Source organism: Megachile rotundata, chromosome 2 (genome assembly GCF_050947335.1).
Source record: "Megachile rotundata isolate GNS110a chromosome 2, iyMegRotu1, whole genome shotgun sequence".
In the NCBI taxonomy this organism is placed as follows: Eukaryota; Metazoa; Arthropoda; class Insecta; order Hymenoptera; family Megachilidae; genus Megachile; species Megachile rotundata.
In genome coordinates this window covers 14,243,156-14,264,125 of record NC_134984.1, presented here as the reverse complement: position 1 = coordinate 14,264,125, position 20,970 = coordinate 14,243,156, and the positions used below count along the sequence as shown (strand labels likewise).

General features: G+C 32.9%; 3 protein-coding genes across 8 annotated transcripts; 2 read left to right on the top strand and 1 right to left on the bottom strand.

Annotated features, from left to right (window-relative positions):
• Positions 1 to 1,655: 1,655 nt before the first annotated feature.
• Positions 1,656 to 5,271, bottom strand: LOC105661846 (uncharacterized). 2 transcript variants are annotated; one of them, XM_076542269.1, is made up of 4 exons: positions 2,887 to 5,271; positions 2,597 to 2,800; positions 2,304 to 2,435; positions 1,656 to 2,083 (listed from the first exon to the last, which is right to left on the bottom strand). In XM_076542269.1, exons 2-4 carry the CDS (start codon positions 2,652 to 2,654, stop codon positions 1,857 to 1,859), a joined length of 417 nt encoding a protein of 138 aa, XP_076398384.1. In that variant the 5' UTR covers positions 2,655 to 2,800; positions 2,887 to 5,271; the 3' UTR covers positions 1,656 to 1,856. The 2 variants fall into 2 exon arrangements, with proteins under 2 accessions (XP_076398384.1, XP_076398383.1); XM_076542268.1 differs by having other exon boundaries at positions 2,304 to 2,438; positions 2,887 to 5,267.
• Positions 5,272 to 6,354: 1,083 nt separating this feature from the next.
• On the top strand, positions 6,355 to 13,151 carry LOC100874993 (UPAR/Ly6 domain-containing protein crok). The gene is made up of 3 exons (XM_012279988.2): positions 6,355 to 6,687; positions 11,094 to 11,261; positions 11,987 to 13,151. The coding sequence occupies exons 1-3, from the start codon at positions 6,633 to 6,635 to the stop codon at positions 12,199 to 12,201; spliced, it is 438 nt and encodes a 145-aa protein (XP_012135378.1). The 5' UTR covers positions 6,355 to 6,632; the 3' UTR covers positions 12,202 to 13,151.
• A 152-nt stretch (positions 13,152 to 13,303) lies between these two features.
• LOC100881122 (uncharacterized) lies at positions 13,304 to 20,902 on the top strand. 5 transcript variants are annotated; one of them, XM_012279991.2, is made up of 7 exons: positions 13,304 to 13,968; positions 14,126 to 14,411; positions 14,786 to 16,486; positions 16,818 to 18,287; positions 18,920 to 19,653; positions 19,722 to 19,865; positions 20,020 to 20,902. In XM_012279991.2, exons 2-7 carry the CDS (start codon positions 14,180 to 14,182, stop codon positions 20,239 to 20,241), a joined length of 4,503 nt encoding a protein of 1,500 aa, XP_012135381.1. In that variant the 5' UTR covers positions 13,304 to 13,968; positions 14,126 to 14,179; the 3' UTR covers positions 20,242 to 20,902. The 5 variants fall into 5 exon arrangements, with proteins under 5 accessions (XP_012135381.1, XP_012135384.1, XP_012135383.1 ...); XM_012279994.2 differs by lacking the exon at positions 14,126 to 14,411 and having other exon boundaries at positions 14,747 to 16,486; XM_012279993.2 differs by lacking the exon at positions 13,304 to 13,968 and having other exon boundaries at positions 13,975 to 14,411; positions 14,786 to 16,453.
• Positions 20,903 to 20,970: the final 68 nt, after the last annotated feature.

The following is a 20,970-nucleotide window of genomic DNA, read 5'->3' as shown; positions in this document are numbered from 1 at the left end:
GCGCATCAGCGCGCATGCGCGCTACAGCCAGACTGGTGCCATGATTCCAACATGGCGTCGTACAGAGTAAATTCTATCACTATCAAATAATTATTAATTACTCGTTTTCTTAGAGGAACTTATGCACTTTTATGATTGAAAAATCACCAGTGACTCTTCATCTACCTTCTTGTACAACATTTATTAAGATCTGAGTTGAAAGTAGTTATTAATAATTTTCTATTATTACTTTAAATATGTGTAACAACTTTTCCTAACATGAAATCTTAATAAACTTTGTATAGGAAGATTGCTATATGATCGAGTTTCATTCTTTGATTATAAAAGTGTAGAAATTATTCGCAGATAGTTAGTGGTACAGTATTATTCATAGTTAGTTGATTTGTAGGTGGAGACGCCATTTAATAGTGCAGCGCATGCGCCGCCTTCTGCAGTATGGCTGCCGGGCGCGTGGGCGGACTTTCTACTGCGCATGCGCGTAAATGCGCGGGAGACCTCTTGTTTTAGCGAATACCTCTTCGCTTTCCTGCGATCCTGCTACCAGGAGCAGCTGAAAAACGCCGTACGCTAGATGGCGCTAATCAAATTTTAATTTTACCTGTCAATTTAACTACTTAATCTAGTAATTTCATTCTCTCAACGCGAAGTCATTTCCGTACTGATAAATTAATTAACGCTAGTAAGCTCACAATTAGTTTTAACTTTCAATGCACACTGACAAAATGGAGCTCATAATTCTAAAATCTGTTTTTAATATTAACTACTGTAAAGGTTTGTCAATAATATTTTATATTTGTATACAGAAATGTATTATATTTATTATATTATGTTTCGGACAAATTCAGACAAATTTGAACGCTTTTCAGCTTAATCAACTTAATTATATATGCATGTTTAGCAATGAATTGAATTTGGAACTTGTCCAAATGTTTAACGTCGCGAATAATTGAGACTCCACCGCATATTTATTAAATAGCCTTATTTTAAGTATGCATATGAACGATTACGATCGTGAGTTCGAATGCGAGAAATGTGCTCTGTTTCAAAAGAATGTCGTCCAGTGGAGGATATTATAGGTTGGAGAGAAACTTTTCTCTTGATAAATCAGCCGGCTACACCCACGGAATGGGTTGTTCCGTGGAAAGTTCCAGCAAGTGAACATAATAATAAGGATAACGTGGGTGGTCAGTCAGGATGTCGTTTGTTCTCAACAATTTACCATCGAATCAACGAGAATAACTTTGCGTTCGATATTCAATTTCATTGAAACTAATGAAGAACAATGCGATTCCTGATAGAATGGTAACATTACCATTTAAAACTTCTTTTTAGATTAATTCATTGAAGGTAAAATAAAATAAACCTTTATATTAACTTTAAATAAACTATATTATTTGCAATTGCATGTCTATTTACAAATTATTTTAATTTAAACTGAAGCGTGTGTTTCATATCTGATTTAATTTATAAGTTACATACACAGCTATTTTATTCTATATATTAGTTACAAGTTATTGAAATAGTTGTTAAAATATAATTAAATTAACTCGTTCTTCAAATTTAGAGTGTCATCAATACATTTACATTTAAGTGCTAGTTATTTTACTTCCTCTCATTTATTATAAAAGCTATGGTGATGCTTAAAATATAACCTCTTTAGCTTCCACATGTTTTTTATTACAGAAATTAATTTCGTTCGATACTATCTGCACGTGTCAACGTACCGACAAACGATCACGATATTTCATATGATACATTCTGTTCCTGTTATATTTATCGAGTGACATTTGTTATCAACCGAATCCTTGTATTTCACATGCAACGTATCAAATCTGACGTATTCTCTGTATTTCAGGTCAAGTGGGATTTAAAACGAAAAGAATGATCATTGGACAGAAAACGTAAAGGAAAATAGTAGCCTCTGATGAATATCTAGTTGACCGATTGCATCCTGCTCCTTTGCATTCGCAGACCAGTTGATAACTGTCTCGGGTATAACGCCCTCTGTAACATTCGTTATCAGCATTTCGCCATTTCGCACATTCGCGGACAGTTAAATCTTGTCGGGAATCCATAAAATAATCTGCAAATCAAAAGATGTTATTCGTACTGTAAAGAAATAAATAACAAGTGTTATGAAGAAAGAGGAAGATAATTTAACACTTCCGTTATTTCTTGTGTTCTATTAAGTTATGTGCATTATGTTTATTTTCAGTTAAACTGAGGTTATAAATGTGAATGACAGTTGGTGGCAGCTAATGACAGTTTTGAGGTTAGAACTAGAAATAAATATTGGAACTTACATATGTATACAGCTTTACGACAAAACGGTTTTGACTCTGGACACATCTGCAAGTATTTTATATCTACCTTGTCGACAGTGCAATTTGTGTCCTTTTTACTGTCACACTGGTAACAATTAGTAGCTTTCGATTCTTCTTGTATAATAAATCACATGAAATAATAAATAATATCAAGTTGAAAAATTAATAATTAAGTATTTATGTATAATCTAATTTATCTTTAATTGATATCAACAGATGCTGCATTATCGACAGATAGTAACATCTAACGCATAAAATCTAATGGAACTTACCTTTTTGAAATATGAACAAAAATATTAAAATGCGTAGTGTATTTAGCTTCATTTGCATTATTAATTTTCCTTACTTTTACGTTTAGTTTTTTTATGTGGAATTAGAAAACGTGTATGTGGTATTAACATCTACTAATTATGTGAAATAATTTTTTCACTGAAAATAAATCATAACTACAGGCATCTTGATGTCATTCTTTCAATCTATAAAATATAATAATTTATAGATTGCAATCATAACTAATAAAATTGTAAATGATATCAATATTTGGTAGGTTAGAATATCGTACCTGGATAAAAGAATCCCTCGTCAAAATAAAAAATTTATTTTTTCAATTTAATAGAATATTTCACTTCATTCGTGTGTTAATACAATTGCTAATTTGTTTTACAAAAGTTTAATAAAAATAATGAGTACACTTTAACAATTTGTTACCTCCTTTTTATGATTTTATAAAATACTGTTTTCAACATGAACATAACTAATAAAATCGGTACGTCACAGGTTTAGTAACTTACGAAATAATTCCCTAAATTGTTCGTAATCAAATTCTAAAATTTTGTTTGATAATTTTGTTATTACTGAACTTGAAATTTAAATGTAAGATTAGAAATAGAAATCAAAATTGTATAAAATTAAAAAATTTTAGAATATTAAATTTTCCTTAAATTAATTGAGGAAAAGTTATTTTAAAATTATTGTTTATCTGTCCAGTTTTCATTAAAAGAACTGGAACACTTCCTATAATACGATATTATTATATAATGAAATATTATACTTACATCAAGATTTACGCACATGGTATACTTATACAGGGTGCTTCAAAAAAAATATGCACTACAACTACAACGTTTACATTACCAAAATAAATTTTCAAGCAATTAAAGGTTGGATATTCGACACAAAATATGCAAAGACAGAGTCTGTGAAATGATGACAAATTTTTTTATTATATTTTAAGTAAAAAAAGATCTACCAGAGCTACGCAGCATACAACAGTTTTGAAACATCCTGTACATGTGTCACACAAATGTGCACTTCTCTCATACGTTTTCTCTGTTGAATATCGCTGCCATAGCAATTACATAATTAAAAAACTGAAGGTTTGCTCATTTGTTCAGGTTATTATCATCTTACCAGATAACTGTAGTTAACCATTCAAGGTTAATTTCACATCATGTGTTTTACGAATTTAGTATGTTGAGAATTGTAATAACATTGTTATGGATCACTCACTTCATAAAATTATAAATAATACATAAAGTTATTTTACAAAAAATTGAACTAAAATTATATTATAAAAAACTAAAATAAAATTGCATTGAAATTAGAAATTCTAACAATTAAATTTCTACTAGTAAGATAATTTATAAACTAGTAAGATAATTTAAAAATCGATCAGTTCTGTCTTTCGTACTAGAAAAGAACAAAATATTTACCACGTAGAATATAATCATCAAAGATGTGTCACGGTCTCGACATGTTGCTAAACATGTTAAACACTAACGCTTAATTAAAATTATACTCTTAAACAAAAATAGACGTGCATCATCGTTCTGATAAAATTTAAATTTTCGTCTACTACAAATACTTTAGTTACACGATTAATTTGAAAATAGTTTCATAATATCGATTTAATCACTTTTCATCATATTTATTAAATTAAATCACGATAAAGTATACTGCACGTGCAGCTATGTTAAATTAGCTTTAATTAAGTTAGGTTAGGTTATTTTAAGTTAGGCTGAACGAAATTAGGTTAGGTTAGATTACATTTCATGAAATCACGCTATACTGTCAACCGTTTTAAAACGCACTATCTAAAATGAAATCAAAACATTAAACTTTATCTGTAACAAAAATCACGATAGCATCAATGCAGCAAAACCTGACAATACATTCATGGTTACACCAATGTAGAACTTGTCACGGACACAAAGAAATTGAAGACAGTTGTTGCAATCACTCTCGTTGTCGAACTTTAAAAAAAAAACTGGGTCATTTGATATGATAGGCCTAACAGGTCACATGATATGATAGCCCTAATAGCAACCTGGAAGGATATCTTCCACATTCCTTTCCGTATTGTTCGCGTGCAACTTATTACACTAAGCTTCCATGACATTTCATGACGTTCAGTGTGTCACAGGAAAAGGGATATTATCCACTTAGAGTGTTCCAAACCACCACTTTACGCTCTATTTGAGCATAAAGCTCTTCGTACCGCCCACGGCCTTCCCTATTTAACTTGAAGCCCTGCTTTATCCGTCAAAACAATCCTATCGTTTGTTCTTGATAATTAAACGTTTCTTTTACAAATAACCTTCAATTGGGTTTATGCTACGAAGTTTCGCTTGTGAAGTTACGTGCTTGCTGCGTAAACTTCACTGGTGGTATTCTAACCTATAAAGTATAGGGTGTATGGTGTAACTAGGTTAAACTATTATTTTATGTATTATTCAATTATTCATACTTTATACTTTACTATCTTGGCTTCTATTCTTTTTTCAAATTTTTATTTTACTCTACTTTGTCATCTACTTTATTATTCTGTTTCTTAATTCACTTTACTATTTTATTATTTTACTATTTTTGTTTTTACCTCTGCAATTATTTTTTTTACTTTGTTGTTGTACTACTTCATTATTTCACTGTGCTTGCTATATTATATTATTTAATTAATATAATATTATCACTGATATATCACATACATTTGTATTGTTTAATAATGTTATATAATACTAATATAATGTTATAGTATCGTATAACAGTACTGTATAGTATTATAGTATTGTATAATATTATTGTATAGTACCATAGTAATGGTATTAGTTTACTATTAGTAAGTAGTATATTATATTATTATAATACTAACTTTTATAATACTTTTCTAGTACAATAATAATTATTATTATATTCTCTATCATAATTCTATTTAATATTATATTCTCCATTGTAATATTATTCAATCATTCACTATTCACTGTTTCCCTATTTCATAATTTCATTATTCTGTGTAAGTAAAATGCTCTCATATTTGTGATACGTGTGACTTCTAAATAAATATGACATGTATGTACGTAATATTACATATATCATACACTATTTACTTATATCAGTATACGTTACTTAATACATGTCACATAAGTGACTTCTCTATTTACTAAAAAGATAAAAGATAAGTGATCTACCAGGAAATTGAACTTAAATGTACAAGAGCAAACCCAATTTTTTCATCACATACAATATTTATAAATTTTTATACTTATAGGCTATAAATAAAATTCAGTAAACAGACAAGTAAACAGAATAAGGAAAAACTCATTCCAACCAGATTTAAACCATGCAATCATCTGCTTATAAATATAGAATCTCCGAGGCAAGTAGCTATAAATATTCTTAAAAAATATGTCAGTAAGAAATTTGAAGATGTCAGTTTGAACAAAGATGTGAATATGAAAAAGTACGCTAATGACTTATGAAAATACGACTAAATATAAAAGTGACTAGTCAGATTTGCATCGTTATCACTAACGTCAAAAAATCAATTGCATCCCTTCCCTCGGTCGTTCAAAATTATTGATTTCTCTCGAATCGAAGAGCGGTTATCATAATCGCGTATCCGACTTTCCCTCGGTCGTGGTTAGATCGTTTGGGCCTTGGATTATTGGTCGGTGGAAGACGAGTTCGTTTTTCCGTTTCTCTCCTCCTCTTCGTTCCTCCATCGCAATCACGTATAGTGGTATTACATGTAGAACATATCCATGGTTATGCCAGTACTGTGAGCATCGTCGCCTTGGTTGCGGACTTGCGCTGAAACCGTGTCGCGAAACGGCCACCGTGAACAGTGCTTCAGTAGCTTTCGGGGCCGAATGGTTGGCCTCGTCAACCCCTTCGTCTAATCGCTTTCTCTCACTTCCGGTTTCGACGAATCCGACCGCGAAACGGCTCGCAAACGTACGTACACAGACACGGTGACCGCGAGCTGCGTTTTGATCGTTGACGTGCAAGGATAAAAAGAAAACAAAAACCGACATGAAACACTCGGTCGTCCTCGTCTTGTGCGTCCTGGTCATTTTCTGTTTTTGTGGTAAGCGTCTGGACGTTCTGTCTAGCCTAACCCTGGTTCAACAATCGGACCCCGTTACCAGACTTCCTTATCGATCCTCGCGTCCTGCCTTCAGACCTACTTTCCCCATTTTACTATTTTCTTCGCATTTTATTTTATTAATGACGATTAGATATTTTATTATGGCCCGTGTACGTTTACGTGCTTTATACTTAAATATTTTTGATCAGGCGTCAGGTCTATTTTTGAACTTTTTCAACTGTACATTGTTATTGACACTTGTGGGAGGGGTTCTTGTTGGAACACAGATATTGCTTTTTATATACTTTAAAAAATATTTGTGTATTTTTAATTGATGAATATATGTATGAAAAAGACTTCTTGTGAATCCTAATTCGCTGTACTAAATTTTCTATTATAATTATCTTGTCTTACAGTTTATACAGTTTGGACAGTTTATCCTACATAAATTATAAAATTATAAAATTTTATATTCGTGTTGAATTTTTATTTAAAAATGTGATCTGAACTAGTGACGATTTTATTTAAATTATGACTTGTTTGAATTTATAGAAATTTATTTGAAATTTTGACAACTGTCTTGTTTTAATTTATGACAATTATTTTTATCAAAATTTTGAACTTATAAATAAAACATTTTATGTGAAATTTTGACAATTTGTATTAGATACATTTCATGACAATTATTGCCTAGATTTATAACAATTATTTTATTGATAATTATGGCAACTTTATTTTGTTTAAACGTATGACAATTATTTTTATTATAATAAAATATTTAAACTTATGACTTCTTGTTTGAATTTATATCAATTTTTTACCTTGAGCTTGTGACAACTTATAAACAATTTTGTTTGAATAATTTTCGATGGAAGCCGTTCCAAAACGGAACATTCAAGATGGCGAATTTAGTTGGCAAACTAATAGAACGCTATGTTAATATTGGATTCTCATTTTGAGATAATTTCACAAGTTTAATTGAATCATGGTCAGTTTCCTGGTTAACTGCGTTATGAGTTACGTTCGTTTTATTAATACTATTCCGTTGAGGACTTATGTCATACCCCTCATCCGTTCGGAAAAAATTGCTTATTTATCTCAATCGATTTAGTACTCGTTTATTTAAATAATAATAGAGTAATTACAACAACTTATTTCTTAATTTGTTATCTATTTTATATTTATAAAGGAAGTGTATCGAGTTATTTTCTGTTTTTAAAAAATAGTTTAAATATTATTAAAAAGTTAGAAATATATATTTTGGACAATGAAAATCTGTGACCGAATTTGAGGTTCTCGACGTAGACGCAGATCAATGGTGACGAACTATGCGCACAAGAATTATGTCTGTACACAATTTTGACTGAATATTGAAACATTGTCCCTTTTTATCTTTTATTGTCGTGCACTTATATCAAAAATTATTTTAAAAAATTTAAAGAATTATTCTTGGTTTGTGGATATTTTTCATTTGTCATTTCTTGCTTCTTTTTTTATTATAAAATTATAATCACTTGTTCAATCCACAAGTGACAGTTGTATGTCTTCAATGTTTTTATTCAAAATTAATATTATAAAAAATTAATCAAACAACCCAAACTTTATTTTAAATTAATATTTATTTTTTTTTGCAACCTGCTTGCATATGAGTTAGTATTATTTATCTTTCTATCTATGTATAAATTAATAATTATTTATTTTACTTTCTACATGTAAATTAATATTTGTCTTGCTATCTACATATAAATTATTAATTATTTATCTTACTGTCTACATAAAAACTGATAATTATTTATCTTACTCTCTACATAAATATTGATAATTATTTACCTTACTGTGTACATAAAAATTGATAATTATTTAACTTACTATGTACATAAAAATTGATAATTATTTATCTTACTCTTTACATAAAAATTGATAATTATTTATCTTGCTATCCATATAAAAATTAATAATTACTTATCTTGCTATCTACATATAAATTAATACTTATTTATCTCACTACACAACATATGTATAACAAAAATCACAGTTTCTAAAGCACCATTTTCAACCTGAACGAATAAACAACATAAAAAGTGTGTAATAATTAATAAGTTAAGAACTACTACCCGCAGGTGTATCTATTACAGTGACAACGATTATGCATAATATTATGTCATGTTTAGAACTGTGAATGACCGTAGAAACAAGATTAGAAGGTGCGAACAAGCTGTAAACTTATTGTGGTGATGCTTTTCTAGGCCACGTAGCTGCATTGATTTTTATATCAGTTACGTTGTTGAGGACGATGAACTTACTGTTTCACAAGAATACATTTATACGATCTTCCCTATATACTTTTATTTTAAATACAATTAATTAAGCGAAATTTAGTACTTGTTAATTGACAATGAGCAATGTTGAAACGTTAACCTATATAGATAGCTACATTTAGACAGTGATAACGAATCATACCAATGCATTGTTACATTTAAACACGTAATAATAATGGCCATTTACTTAATTGGATAGGGACCAGCGAGGGTTTAGGGTTATTACAATATGGCCAGCTCCTCCCCGTATAACGCGAGGGACAGAGGATCTCGAAGCTCCGCGATTTCTAAATTTTCAGATCTATAAAGTATGAACGCAAGTTTCTAAGTTTTTGAATGTTTGGCTTTTCAGTTTTGAATGAATCACATTCTCAAATTTTCAATTACCAAGTTCACATATTTTTAAATTACTAAATTTACAATTTTACAATTTTACAATTTTACAATTTTACAATTTTACAATTTTACAATTTTACAATTTTACAATTTTACAATTTTACAATTTACAAATTTTTAAACCCCTAATTCCTCAGTTTCCAAATTTCCAAAACTCCCAAATTTTAAAATTCCAAGAACCCCAAATTCCACAAATCCTAAATTCCAAGAATCCCAAATTCCAAGAACCCCAAATTTCAAAAATCTCAAATACCAAAAATCCCAAATTCCAAGAACCCCAAATTCCAAGAATCCCAAATTCCAAAAATCCCAAATTCCAAGAACCCCAAATTCCAAGAATCCCAAATTCCAAAAATCCCAAATTCCAAAAATCCCAAATTCCAAAAATCCCAAATTCCAAAAATCCCAAATTCCAAAAATCCCAAAATCCAAAAATCCCAAAATCCAAAAATCCCAAAATCCAAAAATCCCAAAATCCAAAAATCCCAAATTCCAAAAACCCCAAAGTCCAAAAATCCCAAATTCCAAAAATCCCAAATTCCAAAAATCCCAAATTCCAAAAACCCCAAAGTCCAAAAATCCCAAATTCCAAAAATCCCAAATTCCAAAAACCCCAAAGTCCAAAAATCCCAAATTCCAAAAATCCCAAATTCCAAAAATCCCAAATTCCAAGAATCCCAAATTCCAAGAACCCCAAATTCCAAAAATCCCAAATTCCACAAACCCCAAATTCCAATAACCCCAAATTCTAAGAATCCCAAATTCCAAAATTCCCAAAAACTCCCAAATTCCAAAATTCCCAAAAACTCCCAAATTTCCAAAATTCCCCAAAACTCCCAAGTTTCAAAATTCCAGAAAACTCCCAAATTCAAAAATTTATCCCTCTTTTATCATTCTTAATGTAATTTCTATACGTCATCAACAAAACTACAAAATCAATTCCACCCCAAACAAAAATCTTAGATACGTCAATGACATAATGACATAATAATCATTTTTCATAACAAAACGATTAATCGTCGAATTATCTTCGTCTCACGCTGACCTCCCTTATCAATGGGTCAATAGTGATCGCAGCCTTGTGCTTCGAATAATATTCCAAACTATAACAACATTTTTACCATTAATTACATTGTAGCCACTATTTTCTATCACTTCATAATTACAGACATTATTTTATACCACTCTTTATAGATCTATTAACTTATTAAGGTATTTTGTAGAATGTTTTACTATATAGCCGAATTGAACCTCTTTGTATATGGTATAACCTTTTTGTTAAATATTAACTCTGCTCAAATCAGTTTCATATAAAAGAAGGGAAGATAAATTTATTTATTACAAGTCTGTTTCATAAATGAACTATTTACCTGTATATTTATTAACTATAATTTATTTATAATTTGTTAACTTCATTTGTAATAAATTATATTTCAAATCTTTTAAAAATGCTTTAGGAATTAATATGTAAAAGTTTAACTCTGTTAAATTTACAAATTACTTGTGAAGTATTAATAATTAATTGTAAAATTAATTTTACAAATTGAAATTAAGTAAAATTAATTTTGCAAGCTAAATGACCTCTTACTTTATTACAGATCTAAATAGATTCAAGCAGAGTTCTTCAAAATAAGAGTTAACAATTAAAATATGATAAATTTTAATAATTGTTTATTTTGTTTAACGTTACAGGTATAAACGCAATAAAGTGTTACCTTTGTAACAGTCACAATGACAGTCGATGCGCCGATGACGTTCCTCCAGATGTCCTTAAAAAGGACTGTGCCGATCTCAAGGACGGTGCTAAATACACAATGTGTAGAAAGATTACGCAAGTCATTGAGTTCAGTGTTAATGGACGTAAGTAACAAGAAAATTATATCAAATTATTATCACCAATCTTATAATAATTTTCAATGCACTTGTTGGTTAATATTTTATCCTTGTTACTATATTAAAATTGTAACAAAACCTTGTGACCGATGTATTCAAATGGTAAGACTGGAAATTATATTAAAATAGTATAACCGATGCTACGAATTCTTTACGATAATTTTAGTAAGCTGATGCACGAAGCTCTCGCTATATTGCCGTAGCGATAGAAAGTTCTAAGTCCCTAGATTTATGTACAAATATCTTGACTGTTGGAAATATTGAGATTTTGAAATTTGGGAATTTACGAATTTATAAATTTACGAGTTTCAGAATTTCTAAATTTAGAAATTTGCAAAGAGAAATTTTGAGGAGTTAAAAATTTGCAAGTTTAAAATTTTGAATTTGGAAATGAGAGTTTAAAAATTTCAAATATAAAAATTTGAGAAAATACATTCGGAAATTGAGAGATTTAAAATTTTAGGCACTTGGAAATTTAAATGTTAAAAGATTAAAAAAGAAATTTCAATAAAAATAATAATTCATAAGTTTTAAGATTAAATAAATGTAAGAGCCGTAATCGGTGCATTTAAATATTCCCGCGCCCAAGGTATTGCCTAAAGGTCAATCGTCATTTCCTCAACTCAAAAAAACGCAAGATCTCCAACAGTAAACATTACATAGATAATAACGATTGTATGTATTTGAAACAGTTCCACCTGATACACGAGTGATAAGAGGCTGCGGATGGGACGAATCGAATTACAAGAAAAAATGTTATCAACGAAGCGGTTTCGGTGGCCGTCAAGAAGTCTGTTCGTGTGTGGAAGACTTTTGCAACACGGCGACACCGAACGTTTTACCACCGAAATCTTTAATCCTGTCGTGTGTACTCGGCAGTGTTCTACTAGCATTCATTCGTAATTAGTTCCATGGAAATTAAACCTATTAACGAACAGTCTGCGAAGAGATGCGTTCGAGATTAGTACCTACCTACAGGCATTCTTCGGGAAACAATACAGTAATCGTTCGCCAAACGCTCGTTCCGATTGAAACTTTTGCCTAAGCGGAGAAAGAACGATTAATCGTTCGCTAGTTTAAAACGCACTCTAATACGTGCGGACAGGAGGCGCTCCTAACGAGCGTTTCTCGAACGGTTAGTGTATACGGATGGATAAGATGAGTCTCAGAGGAAGTGCATACATTCTGATCTCTGGCCGCGAATAAGAAAATTGCATAGCACAAGTGAACAAAATTGAAACGCCAAATATCCCGCGTTATTTATCGGATAAAAAAATGTTGACCGTGATGGAATCTCGAAATGAAATTCTAGAGACAGTGCAGTGGCTTCCTCCTGTCCATTATCGTAGTCTAGTGAAAACGTGCACGCTGTTCCTGATTGCCTGTTCATTTCGAACTGAATCTCGATAAAGGTTAGACAATGAGTTCTAAAATCAAATTATTCGCCAAAATTACTTTTCGAGTAACGCCGTATACATTCATCGATATTTACACAGAAATGTAATGGAAAACGGTCGCGTTTCTTCCAGAATATTTTCTAATTGCACAGGGACTCAGGAACGGTTCATTTTTGGTACTTTTTGCGAAACGTCGAACAGCTTGGCGAGCACTCCTTCATCATGCATAATTCTTCTTGAGAAACTCCAGTATAGGGTGCTGAAGGTGTGACAACAGTCACATTGTGTTCACTCGTCAATTTTTTGCGTAGAGCTTAAGAATGATATTACACACAAGTAACAATTACGCAACTTGTTGAAAGTCTATATGTTGTGACAACATTCGCGAGAGAATAAAAAAGCATCTGTATGACATGTTTTTGCAAAGCGAGGAAAATATATCAGGGTTGTCGTTGCGGAAGCTTATATGTTTATTATTTTCCACCACCCTAATTCAACAATACACGGTATCGTTTTTAAAAAATAATTTTCTTTATTTTTTATTACTATCAATTGTAGCCATTTTAAGTAGCTCTGTATATACGACTCGAACTACACATAAAATAAAGTTTACAATATTTCACGAAGTTGACACGTACATACAATTTCTTAATAATTTTTTAATATCGACAGTATTAAACATTTATAGATAATCAACGTTGTCAATATTGCAAACATATTAATATCTTATAGATAAAAAGCTTGAGCCGTGCGTCAAATTTTTCTCTCGTTTCATTGTTCCAGCAGGAAATTTTTGTTTCAATTCGGTAACCAGTAATCTGCCATTTTTCTTTACGGTGTTCATTGACTTTTTCGTTCCATAGATTATCATTTGCTCTTCAGTATGTAAATAAGTTTCACTGCTTCTGATTTACAAGAAATTTTGATCTGATTTTCCGTGATAAAAGAAAAAATACCGATCAAGAAAATGCTAACGTGTATATGTATGAAACCGAGAGACAGGGTGAAGTGATTTTAAAAAGTTGTGGATCAACCTCGTGTTCCTTTAATTTAATAGCAACTTTATTCGTTAATTATTCAAATTTTTTCCTTTCTTTCGATTTCCTACGTGAATATTTATTTAAGCGCTCTAACTTCACTTTACTATCTATTTTAAATCGTATCGTGCATGCAATCTCCTGATCTGTTGAGTTTTTTCATGTTCATTTACCTTGTTGCTCGCATATACGAATACAAATGGTTTATTCAAGAAGAATGAAAAGCTATTCGGATATCAGGTAAAATTTAAACTATTTATTGTATTTGTATAAAATATATAAAAATAAATAACATACTTAGGTTATTAATATGTCAATTAACAGTTGGTATGGTACCTACATTCACATCATTTGTTTAAAGTGTTTGACATATTAAAGAAATTCAATTTTCAAACAGGACCTGAGAACGTCAAAACAAGAAAATTATTTTTAAGTTGGCGTTAGGTGGATCATGCACCCAACAGCTACACGACCTAATCGATCGTCTATACAATCAGCTATTCTGCCTGCATCAGCACCTTCTTCCATTTTACATCCACAGCAGCAACAAATTCTTTATGGTCCTGTTCCTAATCCAACATTGACTCTTCAACCATGTGGAACTAGTCTGTATCCGTCTTGTATTTATCCAACAGCACGCCGTAATGCTGCTTTGACTAATCCTGTTCCTTTACACGTACAAGGTATAATTACATTTCTTTTCATCATACAATTTATTCCATACTTTCCTTTTAAACATATAATCTCTGTGTTCTTAAAGAATTAAGGATACTAGTATTACTAATTTCTCAGAAATTACCCTTTTTCATTATGTTTCTGTTTTCTGTTAGTTACTAATAGATATTAATAAAAAGCAAATGATATTGTTAGTTTCAAAATATATTTAAACAGTGCAGTTTTTGTAATTTCTTTATTATTATAGTTAATGGTATTAATATGGTAATACCAACCAATACCAATATAAAGTATCACCACTGATAGTACTAAGTGTTATATTTATTGTAAATAATGATTTCAGTTTTCTAAGATTCTCGTACAAACCCATCCATGAATATAGGCAAAAGCAGCAGATGGCCACCCAAGAATAAACTCATACGAAATCCAGAATATTATCAGCAGCAGCAGCAGCAACAACATATTCAACAGCAACTATCCTACAATCCGAAGTCTTTAGTCCTGTATGATCAGACAACAAATACTGGCCCATTGCCTGCATCAACTACCTCATTTTTAATTGCCTCCTCAACGTACACACATGGTTCCTTTACTGGAGACCAGTACAACTCTGGAATTGCTTTAGTACCTCAAACTTACTTCAAGCCTCCAGATGTGCAAACATTTTGTGTAGTTCAAGATCGACAAAGTATTCAACAACAACAACAAGAACAACTGCCACATGGATCCTATTACAATGTTCCATCCACAAACACTTGCAACTTGCAAACTGTCAACACTAATCCCTTGTTTCAATATTCTAATCTCAATCCTTATGCGTCTCCAGCAAATTATGCAAATCAAATCACGAGTCCGGTTGAAACAACACAGTCTAATCAAGTCTTCCCTAATCCTCCAGTGAATCTGGTCTTTCCAAATATACAGAGAGATAAAACTGCAACCTCTTCCACCACTTTTGACATTTCAACATTAAAATGCACTAAGAACAGGTTAACTACAGTGAACGATTCTCAAATCCCATTAACAACTACTGAAAGTTACAATGAATGGCCATCACAAACAACCACTTCCTCCGTTAACAGTTTATTGGACATGAAAGCATGTACAGATGACACAAAACCAGAAACCAATGCATATTCTTCAGATAAAGTTGCTACAAGTGTGTCTACAAAAATACAAGAAGAACATTACTCGGATGAATCCTCAGCTAGCTTTGACTTCACCATTGAAGCTGAGAAAATGGTTTCAGCTCTTTGCAACACATCTTCCAACGACATTGGTAAGGAAGAAATGAAGAATGATAAAAGTGATTCAGCACCATTGTTCAATGGTGCTGGTGACACTGTCTCAAACAAAAACACTTGGTTTACTGACTTCTGTGTGGATTATGGAACCAGCACATCCATAGCTGTACAAACTGATGCACCAACCATTGATCGCACCCAGTACCCCGAACTGCTACGAAAAGTCATTTACTGGGGATGCACAGAAGCCGAGGTCGTCTTAAATAACGACTGTAAAACAAATCCAAAATTTAGTTGGTTAAGGAACCTTTCCACCGCCACTAAAACGGCCGTCACAAAATCATCCACATGCTTCCCAATTTTTGCTGGAGATCGTGTATTCGTCAGCGACTTAATAAATGCTCTGCTACGCATCAGCAACGGTTGGCTCATCCTCGACAATTACTTGAACAAACAACATTATCCGAGTCTGGATGACAAATACAACTGCGAATTGGTCAGATGCTTTCAACAATGGGAAGAAAACACGCACGAGCTGCTCAGTCAGATTGTCCAAACGTTTTTGAAACTTGAAGGGAACCATGACACTTGCGATGCTGAGCAGAAACCAGAATCGTTTGAAACTTCTCTACCAGGTGATGTTTCAGCTTACACAAACCATGACTTGTTTGATCCATCCGCGAACAATACATCAAGGAATAAAAGGAACGATCAAGAAACGTTCCATGTCGGAAGTCAGCGAAATTTTGGCCAGTATAACGTTGATCAGGAGAGACAGACGGGTCAAAGAGAAACGAAATCTCGAAGTAAGTGGACTATCACTGAGAATGTAGTGACAGGTAATTATGCATAGGAAGGTCTTACCTCTGCAAGTATAACTTTGGTTGCTATAGGTTATTTACAACCCTTGAGTCCATTTGAGACCCATAGGAAGGAAAATAGTTTTTATATTTATAATGCAATAGAAACACTAATTCATGTATGCACACAAAATTTTTACTAGTGTTACCATATTGCTTTTGTGCCTTCACTAACGACACATTTGTTATAAAATCAAATGTCCAGACTTGGTTATACAAAGCAATGAAATTTATATATTTGCAGGGGTGGGACCTTTTTATACATAATTCCCTAATAGTAATAGACACGAATCTGTGCCTATGTTTCCAGGACACACAGAATCAGGTGCCCAAACAAACGGTAGATTTCGTTTAAAAGGAACTTCATCTGCCTCAAAGACCGACGTATCCACACAATCATTGAATGCCGAGTTTTTTCATCTGAGAAGCAAGGTTCTAACAGAAAGCAGCCAGGACCGACAATGGACGTTCAAAGAAAAGAAGCAGGAATATCCTGAAAACCCATCACAGCACGAGAACGACTCTATTTTTAGATTACAGCGACAACTGGACGAAAATTACGAGGGCAATTATACCCAGAAGTGTTTGTCAAGGGTGGAATCGTCGTTTATGAACCCTTCGATTAGTCTGGAGTCCATATACTTCAGTTCAAACAACGACACCGAGCATTTCTACCCCAATTACTCCATTTGCCCCTCGTACACGATAGACTACGGCCACAAGCATTTAAAAAATTTCGATCAGAACCATGGAAACAGGACTAATATGGACTTAATCTACGTCGGTAAATCGTCAACCAGTCAACTGCAATTGGCGGCAGTTCCAAAAGACAGAATGACGTTACTCAGTCAAATCGAGCCCAGTATTCCTGAGAAGTCTTCCGAAGAAATGACAGCTAACTTGTCCGCCTGGTTCGCGAGTATGAGAAACTCTGAAAATGCATCGCGAGCGCCATCTCGTCACGAGACGAAAAACACAACGGACCTCGGTAATTGCATCAGGCAGCTACAAATTGACGCGAACCGTCAGTTCCAAACGTTGCAAAACATGCAGAGCATACAAACAGCCCCCTGGAACGCTTACAATCTGATCAATAACCGTGTTCAAGCACAGCAGGCTCCCGAGGAGTACGACAGTTCCGAGGACGTTCGGGTTTACATGAAACCGGGTAGCTACAACGTCCCGAAAAAGAGGCACCAAAGAAAGTCTAATCGTCGTCTGGATTCACGAAACGAATCGAATAATCACAGAAGTCATTATAATAAAGAAAAGAACTTCTGTGCACCTTCGTCGTCGACACCGCTGCCTCGACTCGCAACGAACGTTTGCACAAACGTTAGCAGTACAACAACGAAGTTGCCGTTTCCGGCGAGTCCTATCGTACCGCCACCTGCATTTTCTCTTGAGAATTCACCGAGAATTTTGAAACGTCCCGACACATCCGGTTATAATGTGCCAGAGGATGTTACTTGGAAAGCGGCGTGCGCCTCGGCGGAAATTCTTTTGGAAGCTTTGAATGTTAAGAATGATAGCGATTCGAACAAAAAGGAAATTCAGCTGAGCGATGTCACGGAGGAACTTGAATGTGCCGAAGAGAATGACGGAGCATCGAAGAAGCAGGAGAAGCTGGAGGAAAATTCGTCGAAAACTTTGAAAGATGATAACGATATTTGCGGTGGAGTTTCGAGTTACGAGGCGTCGGAGGATGAGTCGGGATCTACTTATCGTCTGTCCCCCAAAACAAGTACCAACGAAATTTCACAGTTGTCTGATAGAAATGGTAAACATTATAGTTGTTTGAATGTACGAAGTATTTTTAAAATTACGGCGATGACAAGTATTTTAATCGGTTAGTTAAAATATTTATCGATATCACAATTTCGAAAATATTCAAACAAATCGATTGAAATAAATAAACTCTCGATATATTATCATAAAGCTAAAATTAACAGAAAAATTTGGAAATTAGCAATATACTTTATTGAGCAAAAAATTGTCTTCAAGAAATGCCATCATTATTATATAACGATCTGCAAAAATGGCAATATAACGAGAGTCTACTGTAGAACCATAGAAAATATTTCTATTTAATTTTTCTATGTGTTAACAAACAAATATCCTCCATTATTATATTTAATTACAATAATCAAATTTACTGAAACGTTGTCTAATTGTTTTAATACTAGAAGGACGGAAATTTAAAAAATGTTATATTTAATTAATACCGAACGAATCTATGCGAGAGGAAACAGAGCGTCGCATAACGGACATCTTAAGCGTTAAAATGCATTTTATTCTCTGCCCATAAAACGCTAAAGTCACATTCAGAAAAAAAGATGACATATTCAAGAAAGCACTTCCGTTCTTCCAGCATTAAATATCACAATATTTTATGCAGCTGCCCGTTAACAGGTTCTAGTAAAGTGAACGTAAAAACGGACTCGTGGTTAATCAGAACTTTGAACAACGTTAGTATGGCGAAGAAGCGGCGAAAAAGTAATAACGCGAAACGACGCAGTTCGGAATCGTCGAACAGTTCAGTGACGGAGAATGAGCAAACGGCGCCGGTTTCATCGACCAATGGCGACGCACCGATCAAAAACATGGAACAAACTACGTTAGAAGAGAGTCCCAAGGATCGAATTACGTCGGAAAAAACGAACCAAATTACAGGGAAAGCCACTTATTCCGAAACCGTTCGACGCTGCGCTTCCTCATCCTTCTCTGAGAAGAAAGAATTCTGCAAGAAAAGCAAATTGAATATCGCCAACATATCGGCGATTTCCGGTCGGAAATGTCAACGAAAAGATTTCGAGAAGTCGTACCGTCTGTTGCACAGCAGATCATGCAAGTGTTCCGGGAAGAGGACAGCGAAAAACTGCGACGGCGATAATCGAGCAGAAGAGACGTCAAAAATGAAACATGGGAAGAAAAAGGAGAATACTGGTTGCATCGAATTTTTAGACGGAAAAAGCGATCGAGGTTGGTCCGTGTGGTACAGTTCTAAAAGAAAGCAAAGCCTTAGTCCTCTCGCGCTTAGCAAGCTAGAAATGATACATCAAACTGTCTGGCAAATGGAGGACGCAGAAATTTTTAAGTGTCCGTCTTCGAGAAACGGCGATGACGCTCGACCCTCTGCACACACTGTTAGTTTGTTTATACGATGCTCTCTTGAGTAAATAGTAGGTTAAACCTTGATTAAACTTCTGTTTAGATCGAAGATTATTGTAAAGTTATCAAAAGTCCCATGTTCCTGGAAACTGTTGAGTACAAGCTGAAGAATCGAATCTATCACAAAGTAGAACACGCAGTTAGGGATTTTCGTCGTATTGTTTATAATTCGAAATTGTATCATAAGGTTTGTTCAGTTTTTATTGTAATTTTTCTCATATTATCTATAATATTATCTGTAATATTATTTATACTATTATCTATAATATTATCATTTATATTAATATTACCATTTATAAAATACGATGATATTTATTTAAAATTGAATTTTTTTGTTATAGAATGATTATGACCGAGTGAAAACAATCGAGACGTTGTCAAAGAAGCTCGAGGAATTATTCGAAGAACACTTTGCTAGCTGGGATTTCGGCAACATTAGCGGTAGTCCAAGAGAAAGTTCGCCGGTATTTCATCAATTTAAAACTGCTGGTCAAAAGTCGATAACTCGACGTTATAGTAATTCGAAGAAAAGTCCGTCCCCGTCAATCACAGAAAGTATTTGATACCACACTTTTGTGTGACATTAGACCTTACACAGAAGAATTATTGTACCTGTAATTCATGGTGATATTATACATCTACAATTTATATTATCCTTAGATTAAAAGAAAACTAATGATCGCATCGAATTTGTGAACCGATGGATTCAAAGTCAAATGTATATCTCTAAGACTCGATTATAATAACCGCGTTCTAGTCACGCATCAGTTCGTATCTTTGTTATCGTAAGCATTTTTACAATTCTTTTTTCTTTCGCGAAGTAACTCATGCCGTTAAGTACAATAAAATAATTTTTCATTTACATAATTAATGTATAATGAGAATCGAACGATAACGAAAGATAAGTATTATGTTAGGTGTACAAATGATTAATCCAAACCTTTAATATCTAATAATCAAAAATTATATTAATTTTCTATTTAGGTTCAATATTTATATTTTCAAAATCAAGATTTTTCATACGTTATTCAAAAAGAAATCCATCATGCGTTTTAACATATTCGTTGTATAAATTTTCGAATGTTTTAATAGCTGTATATGAACGCTAATATGATCTCAAAAGACATTTAAAAAAGTTTGGATTACTCATCCGTATACCTAATAATATTAAATTGTATTGTCAAACAGATGATTGTTAAATAAAAACGTAGAAAAATTCAAGAATCCCGCATTATCATTATTACCCAACGCGCATACGCAGTATGAACTGTATTACAAAGTTATTATGTACA